Source organism: Diorhabda sublineata, chromosome 6 (genome assembly GCF_026230105.1).
Source record: "Diorhabda sublineata isolate icDioSubl1.1 chromosome 6, icDioSubl1.1, whole genome shotgun sequence".
Lineage (NCBI taxonomy): Eukaryota > Metazoa > Arthropoda > Insecta > Coleoptera > Chrysomelidae > Diorhabda > Diorhabda sublineata.
In genome coordinates this window covers 28003410-28018647 of record NC_079479.1, presented here as the reverse complement: position 1 = coordinate 28018647, position 15238 = coordinate 28003410, and the positions used below count along the sequence as shown (strand labels likewise).

At 31.7% G+C, this 15238-nt stretch overlaps 2 protein-coding genes across 3 annotated transcripts in view; one reads left to right on the top strand and one right to left on the bottom strand.

Annotated features, from left to right (window-relative positions):
* The window catches only part of LOC130445726 (UDP-sugar transporter UST74c), a 70080-nt gene that overhangs the window by 11854 nt on the left and 42988 nt on the right, over nucleotides 1-15238 (top strand). The window lies entirely within an intron of this gene.
* On the bottom strand, nucleotides 832-14626 carry LOC130445085 (protein scabrous). The gene is made up of 5 exons (XM_056780584.1): nucleotides 14397-14626; nucleotides 11575-11914; nucleotides 4511-5212; nucleotides 3424-3709; nucleotides 832-1247 (listed from the first exon to the last, which is right to left on the bottom strand). Exons 1-5 carry the CDS (start codon nucleotides 14624-14626, stop codon nucleotides 832-834), a joined length of 1974 nt encoding a protein of 657 aa, XP_056636562.1.

Genomic DNA, 15238 nt, shown 5'->3' with positions numbered 1-15238 from the left:
TGCAAGTTAGGAGTAACATTTCATTAAGGTTCCAGTTCCACAGTTCCAATGACCTCCAGAATTTTTGCTGGTTTCGAGGAGGTTAGCTCTTCGGTCCTACTTTTAGTTTTTGCATTTCAAAGTGTCAAAAAATTTTTTGGAGCTATCCAGCATCGAAAGGGATAAAAAGAATTATAGTATATCTTTTAGTATTGTGGTACGTGTTGGTAGACCAAAATGAACCTATATAGGTGATAATTGATTTGACAGTAATCTTGATTCGGGGGATAAGGATGGTAATAATTCTAACAGTGCAACATGCTATTCTAAGGGTAAATGGTAACCAATTCAACCAATGGTATGCTCAGTATATTCATTCAATGTCTTTAAGCAATATTACGTAAAGATAAAAATAGAATAAAGAACGATTCTGGGCTTAAATAAGTTGAAAACGTTAGTTCGGTATTCACTTGTTCAACTTAATAGTAGTTTTTGATTACCTAATTTTTTATGTTGGTAGCACTGATATAAAGATACAAAAATGAAGATTTATAGCAATATCTGTAATTGACATTTACCAATGAATATGGGTGTTTTTATGAATTATTTTCATATTATCATTTGGTAAAACTCACCATTTTCAAATAATTTATAAGCGACGGATTTCGTCAAAACAGAAACGAATAAATAATTTCAATTTGTACATAAATAAGTGACTTGGTCAAGTTTTGCTGCATCTTTTGTTGCGGTAGCTTCAATAACAATCATTATTGACACTGAACACAATTAACTAATCGTATTAGTACAATTTCGCATTTTTTTCTCTTTGGAAATTTTGTTACTTCTAATTATCTAACAAACGTCCATTCGTTTTATCTTCATTTCACTAGTAGCAACGGCTATCCATTCGTTTCTACCACTATCAAACCATGTCAATCCTAAGTTGTATCTCCCGTTTAAATTAGCATGTTGGCAATGAGAAAACCACCAACCTCCCTCGTAATTACTGGCGCAGTGGGTATTAGAAATATCTCGGTCGTTATCGATAGTTGAAAATTCCATGTTGTTTTGGTAATTCAAAGCGTCACTAGCGTTACCATGGTATTGGTCAATGTACAGTTTGAAACCTTGCGAATAATCGGATACTCTAAAATCTTTATAATTGGCTTGCCAATAATGATTATAGATATCCTTCATATTGATCTGAAGTTGAGTACAGTTCATCTTCGTTAGATAATGAAGATTCCTGTTGCCTAACCAATGTTCACCTAAAAACAAAAATATAATCATCATTTATTTTAATAATATAAGTTAAAAGGATTGATGCAGTTCTACTCATATCGAATTTGCAAACAAACAAAAATGTTGGTTAAAAAAATTCGCAGAATGAATTCCAACTAGTATTCCTCAAACCATCATGTTCTGACACAATCGACACGTTTCGGTTCATCAGTCTGCTTTAACCCTCAATAACTGACGTGTCATTTTGTTGCACTACCACTGACGTACGTATGCATCATGTGTCACTTTGATGATTACTGCAATATATTTATTTCGATACATTGGAATAATATAGGAATTGTCAAGAAAACAGTAATAATAATCATAGAAAAACATTTATTAGTCAATAATAGTAAAGAATTAATCAAAACCACATATACATTTCTCTTTTTTTATTGTTTTTATTAATTACTAAGGACGGTTTTAATTTGGTGTAAAATTACCAGAGGTCACAATATGAGGCACTTTTTGTCAACAATTGTTACAGGTCGGTTTGGAGCACTGCGAAAGTGAAAAATTCGCTGCTTGGTTGACAAATTTTATTAACTTGGCAGTTGCCTGAGATACGGCCAATGAAATGAGAGCTCATGTGAAAGTTATGGCGTTTTGTTTTTCACAGGGTTTTTTATGAATATTAGACGAATTCCAGAATTATACTTTGACGCACTGATCACACTCTACCATTACAACAGCACTCACAATTACACTATTTTATGAGCTCGTTAACCAAGGTAAACAGTTTGCTTGTGAGCCTTTATTAACATTCGTGATCTCCATCGTGCGGATTATCTTTTGATGTCCAGTTTGACAGTATCAAATAGTATAAGATATTACCATATTCAACTATTCTTTCAATAATCTCACGTTAATCTTGCTACGTCATATTTCTTAAACATTCCATCAGTGATATCGGTTGTGGGTTTATCACCTCTATGTACGTGTGAACACTGTACAACATTTAAACTCACTAAACTACTTTTCCTCTATGTCATATAATAATTCAGATTACCCTAATTTGGGAATTTGCGTTGGAAACAACTCTATTGAACGCAAGTATTTAATGAGTACGCCTTGCTCGATACGATTCATTTTTTAATGTGGTTTTTCAAATTCGCGCTTCTACTGATGGCAGGCACAGACCAGTCCCTGAAACGGGTCTTGATAAATGAATATCGGAGCTTTAACGATTCATAATATTTAATATATTAAACATAAACATAAAAACATAAAAGTTATTAATAGTTATAAATGATATATCAAACAAAAGAGCTCAATCTCAAACAGTTTTGTTCATTTCTACTGATTTCTACTGCAATCTGCTAGACAGTGGTAATAGCAAAAATGACGAGTGGTGAAGGCTGAAGTTAACAGCTGTCTTTGTAAAGGGAAAAGCACGAGGCAACCAAAAGGTAGTTAAAAAAACTACTGAACGAGTGCGAGATTAGTCTACTCGTAGCCCCAAGAAATCAGATCAGCAGGCTAGTCATGAATTATGTGTCGATTGTTGAGAGATGGTTAGGAAAATGCTAACAGCTACATCCCAACCGTACTGTTGTAACAAACACTAAAGCCTATGGATTACGGATTAAGTGCCAACTTCGCTATAGAAATGTTTTGCATGTTGATAAAGATTTTATCGGTCATGCTGTCTTTAATGTTTAATTGACCTCTTAAATTAGTGGACATGTTAACACTCATAATAAAGCATCTGTGACTCAGAAATTTTCCACCGCTTAGTACAAGTATATCAGGACTTTCTTAAAATGAATTTTTTCTGTGCCGTATACCGGTGGAGACTTTATAGGCCTTTTTTGGCGAAGCAACTCTAACTGCTACTTTTTACCTTGATACACTACAGAAATCTTTTTTTTTTTTAGTTGGAAGAACATGAACCCCAGAACTTGTTACAAATCATGCTCACATTGACCACATATAAGCTTAGAGGAAAAAATATTAAGGCTGCTGTTTTATTTTAATTTATAACTGTAATTTTAATGTATTAAATATTATAAAGCGTTAAACCCCGACAATCAATCCTAAACACCTGGTATAATGGGTTACAATGTGACGTGATGATAAATAATTGTTCTGATTCATGAATCGACCAAGATCGGAGAAAAGAGATCAGTCCTTGTATAATAAGTATGTAATTAATAGACTAACCTGTTGCGGATCCAAAACCGTTTGAATATTCATTCCAGTTTCTATTGAAGTCAATCGAACCGTCATACCGTTTTTGAATAGTCGTCCATCCGTCTTCGCAATGTGCTAAAATAGGTTCGGACTCTCCAGGTGAAATAAGATAGATACCTGGTGGACCGTCGACACTACCGCAATCTTTGGGAAGTTTATTGACGATGCTTTTATATTCACTTTCGAAAGATTTCAATTCTTGGACCAAGTGAATGGTCGCCTTTGTTGCGTTAACGTTAGCTGAACTTGATTCTTCCTAAAATATTTATTAACAATGTATTAATTACAAACAGCGAAGTTTTGTAGTAGTTCATATGAAGGAACGTCTTCGTTATTATAAAATTTTCCAATACGTATATTGGTATAATGAATAAAAAGTCTGAACAAAATAGTGAATGTCTAGTCAATATATGCCAGTTTTGCAATGGGTTATCGGCCAATCAAGATAACCTAACCTAAGCTGAAATAAACCAAATATAATCGAAGCTAAAGTAAACCTAACCTAATCTACTTAACAACTTTAAAAGACAATTTGAATTTGAATAAAATTTGAATGGATAAAAACATGAACCACATTTATTTTTGTCTTTTTTATCACGCATCCACTTCAACCAAGCCGCTATCTCCCAAGAATTGCCCCTGTCCCCCAAAATAAAAACTCTCGTTGATTTTAACAGATACGCTCTTGAAGATCGTGAAAAAATAGTTAGTATTCTAATCTAAACAAATCTCCAGAAAACAAAAAAAATTAAGTTACGTTACAACTCAGATTAGCTTCATGAAAATATGAGTCATCTATCCATTTGAAATTTTAATTCACATACTTTTTCAATAAAAAATAACTTATATTGTGAACTTTGAGTAATAATTTGATCACAATAATATTTTTCTGTGATCAAATTCCACATTTTAAAATGAATTTTTTCAAAAAAGTTTTAAATCACATTTTAATGATATGTCGTTTATCCAACAATAATTTCATAATGCAGTGGCACCAAATATTCACGTTCACATTTGATTGAGCTGATTTACAATATTAATGTGTTTAGAAACTCACCTTGAGAATATAATCATGTAGCTTAGAAGTTTGTACGGTATTTGATTTAACTAAATTGTTGACAAGTTCTTCGATTTTCTTGAGCTGTTCGTGGTCACCGGCGGTCTTATCTTGCATGTTTGAAACAGAAAATCCTATGGCTTTCATTGAGTCGATCATATTTTTTTGGTCTTCTCTATATAGAGATATCGAAGAAGAACTTTCTGTTATCTGAACTTCCAACTTGGAAATTTCTTTTCTAAATTCTGGTAGGGTTTTGTCTACTTTGTTTTCGATGGTTTCGACGTTTTCCAGAAGTTCCAACATTGATAAATGTAATTTATCGAAATTTGCCAGTTGTTGAGTTAAATTTGTGATAGAATTTGTGTTGGATATTTGAGCTTCTGTCAAATTATTTATTTTTTCTGATAATATTTTATATTTTATATTTTTTTCTTTATCTGATTGAATCGATTTGACGTTTTCTTTCCATTTCAATGTTTTTTGTAAAGATTTTAGCTCTTCGTCCATTTGCATGATTTGCGATTTCAATGAATAATTTTCTTTGTGTAAAGTTTTAGTACTTTTTTCTAGTCGAATTATGTGTTGTTTCATTATTCTTTGGTGTCTGGCTGGGTGGGAAGATATTTCACTCTCTAGAGAAGGGGACTTTTCGTTCAGAATTTTCCAGTTCTGATTCCACTCGGTTTCCACTGTTTTCAACTAGAACAGAAACATCAAATCAGAATAGAAAACTAATTAATTATCGATTACAATTCGTGTCATAGTCAAGTTGACTTCACTAAAACATGATGTTTGTGAATTCATTTCAAAACAAAATGAAATTTTTTCAGCGGATCCTACAATGCCAGCAACTTATAGATAAAGCTGTTCGCCGAGATACAGATGTATTATTTAGATTTATCGATATGGAGAATGCTTTTGGCCAAGATCCGATGGCAAAAATATGAGAAAGTTTGAAAAGAAGAGAAATAGACGTTTATTTACGAAATGCAATCATGAGTCTATATAAACGAAATGTCAACCATGTAATTAGTAAAAACCTAAATTAGATTCATTTCTAACTACAGATGGAGTATGACTAAAAAGGCGGGGCTATTTCTTTCATAGGAGAACAACAACCTTTCATAGGTTACCCATGGTCATAAAGAAGTGGGAAAACGAGAAGAATCAGACTATGTGATAAGACTCCAGGTCTGAAACAATCGAAAATATTTCTTTCCTATTTCATTGAACAAAGACGATCTAAGAAGAGTTGATGGTATGCTTACTGGACACTGTTCGGTGAACTACCATCTGAATAGCATCGGAGAAGCTTCCAACAGATCTTGTTGCTTCTGTAAGGAATCAAAAGAAACCGCCGAACACCTCCTTTGTTAGTATCAGACAATCCATAAACAAAGACTATGGTACTTATATTCAAGCTTTTTAAAGCCAGAAGAGGTAATGCGCATAGCAATCAGACAGGTACCTAACTTTGCAAAGCCGTTGTTGTCTGACTGGTGACCAGTCAGGGGTACATAATAGGTCAGTAGATCAAAGAGTTAGTGAGGTAATTCACGACCTTAGGTCCTAGCTCATCTCATCTAATTTAAGACCAACAAAGTAGTGGCTATGGCTATCTGAGGAAGTATGTGCCGATTATATAGTCAACATTTTACAGCTGAAAAATGCACTAAAGCTCCGGTATGAGAATAATTGTGAAGAAGATGAAAAACAATAAATATATAAATAGGAAAACAGAGGAATGAAACAGTGATTACATATCAAAACCTTGGAGAAGAAATAGAAAATGAGGACAATGAAGCTGTAGAGATTACTTAAAGAATTAAAAACGTTTCATACATATTATATCATAAACAAGTGCTTAATCAATAGAAGAGAGTTTTCAACAAACATGAGCTAAACGTTTATAAAGCCATTTATCGACCAATATTGATTTATTGCTGTGAAATATGGAATATCACTAATAGACAAAAAAGTGTATAGGAAGCTGCAGGGATGAAATATCTTAGGCGCGGGCGAGGTATTACAAAAAATGATGATTACTTACAACAAATAATTGATCGAAATTGAGGTATTACAAATTTTCTACGAAATATTAAATCCATCTGATTAAAAAAACGACATTCAATAGACATAAATATTGATTTGAAATTGAAATCCGGTTAGGTGGGTGTATATCGTTAAATTTTTCTAAAATTTGTTTTTTTAAAATCTTTAAGATATACTCAAATTACCTTAAGGTTATTTAAATCAGGCGTTTTTTGTAGTATTTTCTGTTGTAAATATTTTATAATCAATAAAATGGCCTTCATAGAAAATGTGTTCAGCAAGTGAACATCTGACAGGGTATAGATGGAGATATACCGGCGAAAACCTCCTTTGTGAGTGTAAGGCTGTCATATATACTGCGACCCAAAGGATCTATTGTGCCCCCCTTTCTTACCGCGATACTGGGGAACCCAGAGTTTACAGCTGGAAATCTTATAAATAAATAAACTTATAAATCATGAAAATAAATTAGTAGGCCAAAGATTGCTGCTTTTGCTTAAAAAAATAGTGTAGAAAAGTTAGGTTAAATCATTTTACGTTACGTTAATCTGTACAAATCAAGATTTTCCAATTGTGTCTAAATTATTTGTATGATTCACTTTAGAAATTTGTAACGACCTTCACTGTTTTCTACTTTCAAATAAGAAGACTTATTATTATTTATTACAATGTGGGTCTCCAGCCAGTCAGTTACTTAATTACTTATACGCATAAAATTTTAGTTTCTTTTTTTTTTGTGAAGAATGTACCAAATTGAACGGATATGCAGGTATGCGGGTTGTGTGGTATTTAAAAATCGTTTGACTATTGGTCGAGAATGGCAGGTGAACCACGGCCGGTACTTTTGCTGGACGATGATGTTTAACGGACACAAGAGGAACACCATCGAACCAACTCACGACACACCTGCCTTACCCGCAAATATTCAGGTCCGGTTTCAACTTTTATTCGTTCAGACTAATTTTGTAATTTCTTTATTAACGACGATTAGTTTTGGATCACAAGACAGTCAATTTTCAAGTAGAAACTTTACGATTATTGCCGCGTAAAAAATATCGTGTTTTTTATATACAATAAATTGTTGACGCTTGAAGCGACTGCATTATATTAGAAGAGTGAGCGATATAATAAACAGCAACCTCAATAAATGTCGTGAAATTTGGAATGAGAATTAACGCTAGTCGTAAGAAATTCTATTAATCCAAATTTATTTATTGAAAATAAGCTCCTACGAAATAATACAATATACAATTCACGAATTTCAATCACTACTCTATCATATCTTCCACATTCTACAGTTTAGAAGAATGTTGTACCGCTGGAGTTTTTGATATTATTATGTACTTTTGATTGGTTAACTTTGTCATTTAAGATAATTTTTTTAGATCTTTAGATCATTCATTTTTTTATCTCGCAACTCGCAACATGTTGATAATTTAGGATTAATTCGAAATTAATTCGATTTACCGGACTAATTGTTGTCGTTAAGGGATTAGGATAATCGAGAATTTGGGTAATCGAATGTATGAAATATATGAATGTAGGAAAAAAAGTTTATCCGCGACTGTTGTATAATGTACCCATTATACATCTGCCTGCTCGACCTTAATAATACCCATTAATCACGGCAGTGATTAATGAATTCATTAATCACTGCTGTCAAATGCTTTCTTAATCTAGCTATTTCATATTGTTTTGTTACAAAAAATCGGTTTTTATAATTTTATCATGTAAAACACTATCAAGTATTTTCAATTTAGTTCTGTACACGTAGAAAAAATTGAAAAGTGAATTTTCCTAGACCACATTCGGAACCGGGGACTACGTTTCAAAAGCATGGAACATTAACATTGAGCTGTCAGCGATATGAATTTGTTTGACGTATATCTGTTTCTTAACGTACCATGGTTTGTGATACAATTCATGAATTGAAATAGTTTTTGAAATAAAATAAATGTGACTCAAAACGGTCAAAGTTATTGTTTGTTAAGATTTCTCAGTGTTTGAATATTTTTTGGAAACTTATGTTTAAAAACCAACTAACAATGAGTATAGAAAATGAAAGTGACTTTTCTTTAGCATCACCAGAAAAGCTGCTTAAGTTGCGTAATCAAAGTTTTTGTCGAAAAAATAAAGGAAAGTATAATATAATTTGGCATATACACTTTAAACTGGAAACTTATGTTTAAAAACCAACTAACAATGAGTATAGAAAATGAAAGTGACTTTTCTTTAGCACCACCAGAAAAGCTGCTTAAGTTGCGTAATCAAAGTTTTTGTCGAAAAAATAAAGGAAAGTATAATATAATTTGGCATATAAACTTTGAACTGGAAACTTATGTTTAAAAACCAACTAACAATGAGTATAGAAAATGAAAGTGACTTTTCTTTAGCACCACCAGAAAAGCTGCTTAAGTTGCGTAATCAAATTTTTTGTCGAAAAAATCAAGAAAAGTATAATATAATTTGGCATATGAACTTTGAACTGGCAACAGGCATTATTAATAACTATAAATAAATACCATCATATTGTAAGACTAGATACCCAATATTTGTCAAACTAATATATAGATTTTGTCCATTATTTATCATGTATACGATTATTATATGTAATATGTTTAAAAGAACAATAATATATTGTATGGAATATTTCTTTGAATAAATTAATAGAGTTTCTAATAACGTTACAAAACTTTAAAACAAAAAAAACTTTAACAAAAATATTTAGTAGTCGTAGATAAAGTATAGTATTCTAATCGCGTAAAATGACTTATTATTCACTAGGTGATTTATGTAAACATGTAGTACATGCACAATGTTGTGTATTTATAAAAAATAACAAATACATATCGACGAAAATCAATGTTTATTAAGAAATTATTATCCAACATACGAGGTATGCACTTATTTATGTAGATACATACATATTTTCTTAGATTAAATGTAATTGTATATAAGTAGAGCAGCTGATTGAAAATTAGATCCAGACAAGAAACTTTCTAGTTGCGATAAAAGAAAACTTTAGAATGGTACATATGAAAAGAGCTATTTCAATTTCAATATTACTAGGTCTTTCTGAGTAGAAAATGTTATATAATGAAAATAAATTTATAACATTCTTCGTAAATTTATCTTTATTTCATTTTTCCTTAAAATTTCTTTCTGCAACTAAGTAGAAATTTTTTGTGTCCTTAATAAATAGTAAATACAATCTGAAAATTCCAGATTTTGTCTCCTCCAAAATAATCGAAGATATGAAAAGTAAATTTATCAAGACAAATAATAGCAACTTCCAACGAAAAATTATCAATACCGTTGCAGACAAATATGGTATTTATCCTCGCTACTGGCCGAACTTTGTTTCGTTAGTAAAATTACAAAAAAACAATTTTAAAGAATTCCAGTTATTAGCTCTAAGCACTATAAAGTTATGCAATAGTAGCTCCGGGGCACAGAGGTTCTTTGTGTGATGTAAAATTTTGTTGTTCAAATATTACAGAAATGAAAGGAAAAATTCATGAAAATTTCGAACGATCTCCAGTAGTATACATCTAAGACAATGAATAATCCACTCAACAAAACATTTTTGACACATTTTGGTGACGAGAATACTCATTTTTGTCTTCTATCGACTCCGAATTGATAAATTCACTAAGAACGTCGGTAGAAGACTAAAAGAGCTTGAGTGTTAATCATTTTTCACTTAAAAATAAAATAGTTTGCCTTTTATAGCGTCCCCCAACGGTATATTATATAGCAAAATATACGTTTTTTGTCTTGTTTTTTCCAGTACATGGTCGGTGAATCAGTCAATATAAAAAATATTTTCAACAGCATTTCGAGTACATTTCTGTAGGATTTAGAATATTCCTGAACACATATCGTTAATCGATTAGGAAAATAGCAATGATCACTAACTATTGGAATCGGATTAGACTCTGATTGGGCTGGGTGCTCAGCAATGCAGCCATTGTGTTCTGGCTCTAAGAAGGATAATTCATGGCTCTGAGAACAGCAGCCACTTTCTCCTTTAAGATGTTTTCTCGAATAGCCCGGAGGCAGTTAATCAATATGCAAAGTTTCCTATATACTTTTGATTGAGTATCTTGCCCAATGCTTATCGTCTCTAAGTGCCGTGAGATCCAGTGGCCAGAAATTAACTTGATGATCAGCTTTAAGTGATTTTTCCCGAAACCATTGGATACTGGAATTATGGAGACCGGCAACTTACTCGTGACAGTACTTTTCACTACTACTATCCCTTCATTTCCCGGAAGTTCACACAAGTTGACCTAATTTTTTATCAATGTCTTTTAAATCGCTCGATACAACTTGTACCATCAAATTTGAAAATGATTTTTCACAGCCGGACATCTACGACTAAATTTAATATAAGCGATCATCCCTTAATAAGACTTTATTTCATGACCTATAGGATATTGGGTTGGTGTGGGAGACTTTTTAGGTGACTACTAAACATGTCTCTTATTTTCTATCACTCTAGCTATGTTCAAACGTGCATTGTTCTGCATTAGTAAATAATTGGGCCAATAAAAGGGGAAACTGGTACAACATGTAAACAAATTCCTCCGCAAACCTTAACTAAAAGTTACTTATAGTAACTTGTAGGGAAAGTATCTTTCATTTTTCTATCGGCATATACGAATACGTCTATCATAATTGCACAGACAAAATCTAGACTAGTATGGGAAATCCTTACCTACTTTGGTAAGGGTGAGTTTTAACCAAATTCCGTAAAAAAATGTTTTCTGTAAAGATAAAAATAAAAAACCAAAAACTCTTCAATTGTTTCAATTTATCACATTTATCAATTTATTATTCAATTTATAATTTTGAAGTCATGTGGAAAAACTTTTTCCTTCCATTTTTATTATATTCCCCACCTTTTTCAATGATTTTTATCCTACTATTATTTTTTTTGATTTAAAAAATTATGATAATATTGTTCGATTCTAATTTCATCTACAATATATATTTATTGATATTACCTGATTTTTAAGTTTTCCACACATCTCAGCAGTATTTCTGGACTTTTCTCTCGACATATCTAGTTCTTCTTTAAGCATCTGTAGTTCAGCTTCGTATTTTGCGTTTCTAATTCTTGCCGTTTCTAGCTCTGCGTTTAAATTTGACATATCGCTTCGAAGTAACGTCAGTTTGGTTTCAGCTCTTTCATGATTTTCCAATATTTTGGAGGAATTTAACGATTCTTGGATTTCTGATACTTCCGTCTTCAGCTGCTCAACTGAGTTATACAGCCATTTTATTGTCAGTATATCGTTTTTCTCCAATTTTTCCGAACCACCTGCATTTTGTTGGAAAGTTGATCTGAAAATAGGAATGATTCAGTTTTAACCAGAATAATAACACACAAAATAATATTTTGAGGAATAATTCATGTGGAAATTCTAAAAAGATACTGCGCTCACCACTATTTACTATCAAATAATTAATTTTCCAAAAATGCAGAAGAATACGTTTAAATGAAGTTATGTTGACTAAACATCCTTATTTCTTAATCAAATTAGTTTAGATGTAAATACTAAAATGGCTTTTTAACGTTGTATATGCACTATATTTTCATATTTGATATTGTAACGTTTTTCGTATTTATTTACACTCTTTCTATTCGTGAGGTGAATTAATAAACACTATCTCTTACGTTCTTAATTTATTTATACTATTTATACTTTATTTATATATACTATTCATTTAAAACCAAACTTACTGCGCTAAATAAACTTATTTATATACCACAAATAGAATTCTACAAAGTTCTAGAACAAAAAGAAACACAAGAAATAAATAAATAGACTTTCCTAGAAATTATGTAAGAGATATAATAATAAAGTAATAAACCGACTTCTATAATGAAAAGTCCATTAAAGGCGCGTCCGTCATTTATATAAAACAAATTAAAGGCGCCGCGCGAATTCGCCGAATTTTAAAATTCCATTGTAGCTGGACAGGGCCGACCTAAGTATCCATTTCGACAGCTTGTTCGTTACAATATTAAATAGCTGTTCCTAATTTGTATTCATATTGTTGCCAAAAAATCGCTTTACAATACTTAAGAATTAGTTCCAAGCTTACCCTTGCATGGTAAGCAGTTAATTTCTAATTTCTCATTTAACTCAATTAATTGGGGCATGATTTGTCTTGGATATTTATTCCTTCACCCTCTTCCAAGTTAAATGTGAAGCGGAAGCAAATAATACTTTTTTGTCAACAAGATGCAGGTATTGAACATTTTGAGATTCAAGTTGAAATTCGGAATATGTGCACACCTTCTCTTCGTAAAATTGGTTGAAATTATGTAAGAGGATACGCATATTTTTCTTCCGTTGTCACTGAATTACCTAGTAACTGGTCTAATGTATTATTATGTAATAACACAGCTTCTAAACTAGATGAACAAGTGCTATTCACAAGAATACTTGATATCGAGTTGCTGCATTAAACCACTGATATAAATACCGGCACATAATTTTTCATATTGTAACTTGTCGAAAAAAACTGTTAGATGTTAACTGGTTTAATTATTCTAGTTTTTAAAATAATCATCTCATTCGTAGATCTGTTTTTAAAATTTTTGGATTCGTATAGAGATTGGCTTCAAATTGAAATTTTCTTTGTATCACCGTAAGCGACGTCATGATTATCGGAAAACTTCGAAATAGTGTATACACGTGAGAAAAGTACATTATCTAATGCCTTGAATTTGAAAAAAAAACAGATCGGTGATAAACAAGGATATGTGTTTCGCTTGTTATTCAGTAGTTTTATTTGGATGACTTGATATAGAAAGAAAGAAAAATGCGTTTTCCTCTAACCTTGAAGTTTCACTTGCAAGAGAGATATTTTCATCAGGCAACAATTATATGAAGACATTGGCAAAGGTAGAAGTAGCTGAAAATGTCCTAAGGCACTTTTAGTTTTTCGTTTTTTCACGTGGTTATAAAAAATTAAATTTAACGATTATTTGTTTCTTAGGCCCCAATTTTACAAGTGATGTTCAATGGCGTTTCGGTTTAAACGTTACCGGCGGTCAGGGATAGTTTAAACTTCAGTTTGACATAAACGAAGAATCCGAACCTAACTTATTTAAATTATCCACATTTTTACTATATTATAGGTCAAGATTTGCACTTAATATTTGACGAACTAAACGATCATAATGAAGAATTTATCAATATTGTCTACGCTCCGAAAAAACAAAAAGTTATCTATCTATCTAGGATGTGGAATTAATGGATCAGCTATAAACACTGGGTTCTCCACTATCGCAGCAAGAAAGAGGGATATGTAATGAAACATTTTGTATGTGGGCGAGGAGGAATATTTCATTCAATAGGATTAGGGTAAACCTATTATGTGATTAGTTAGTTAGTGTATGGACATGTTACTTTTTGAATAAGATTATGCACCTGCCTTATAATCTCTTAGGGACAATAACTACCGAATTAATTATTTTGAGATAAGAAGAGGTGATCTGAAATACCATAAAAATAAATTTCGAGTTTAGTCACATAACATAATAAAGTCTAAAGTATTGCACATTACGACCTGCCCTCTCATTAGATAGATATAAGTTTAATATCTAATTTTTTTCATTGTGAAATAGAATGCGCTTCCACACAATAATTCTTTTTTAAGGCACCTGTTGATTGTTTTGAGCTAGAGATTGAATATAACGCTTCTCATAAGGGACTTCTCGAGGTATTTTGGTGATTAATTTAATGTTATTATTCGTATTAATCTTAATTAATTATTATGTGATTCAGAATTAAGTCACTTCTGAAGCTCTTACCTTAGTTTTTTAATTTGATTTCTCATTTCTACAATTTCTGGCATTTCAAAAATAGCTTTTTTCATGTGCTCTTCTATAATTTTCACATCTTCTTTCCTTTTATCCAATAGTATTGACACTTGTTTACTTAACACACGAAAATCTTCTTCTAAGTCACAAAAAACGCACTCAAAACCAAATAAAAACACTATAGTCAGTACACACAATGATATTCCAGTACTAGTTTTCATTTTAAATATCTAGTTCTTCGAAGAAAATCCACACATATAAAAGTGACAGTTCGTTTTGAAATTGTGCAGTATTCGAAAGTCGGTTTTCAGCGTGGCATGTGGTACTATTTACGAGAGATAATGTGGTATAAAATGGGGTGGTAGGTACTTTTATAGAATTTGGTCGAGTGATGGGCATGCGTTGCTTAGGACAGGTGTGCGGGTTCTCGTTTTTATGCATGAACAGTGTTGAATTCGGAAGGAATTTCAGTCCTATATTTTAAATTGAAATAGAAAATTTCTTGAAATACTCTGTATGTTTTTTCGGAAGCAGTGACATGAATATAACAGAAAAAAGTTATTTTAATAATTTCGTGAATAAAGTAGTAAATAATGAACCGATAAATCTTTTTGCATAATATTTCATTTTTCTTTGAATGAAATTGGTTGAAGGATATCTCCTTAATTATAACAACTACAAGTCGCTTTTGAACCACGAATTTGTAGTCACTAATACTTTTGGTGTCCTTACTAAACAGATTTAGCATCATGCTGTTTCTAGTACTTTTGGAAAATAAACAAAAATTGTCCATACAGTGTTGTGTTGTCATTTGACAAACAGTTTGTTCTTCA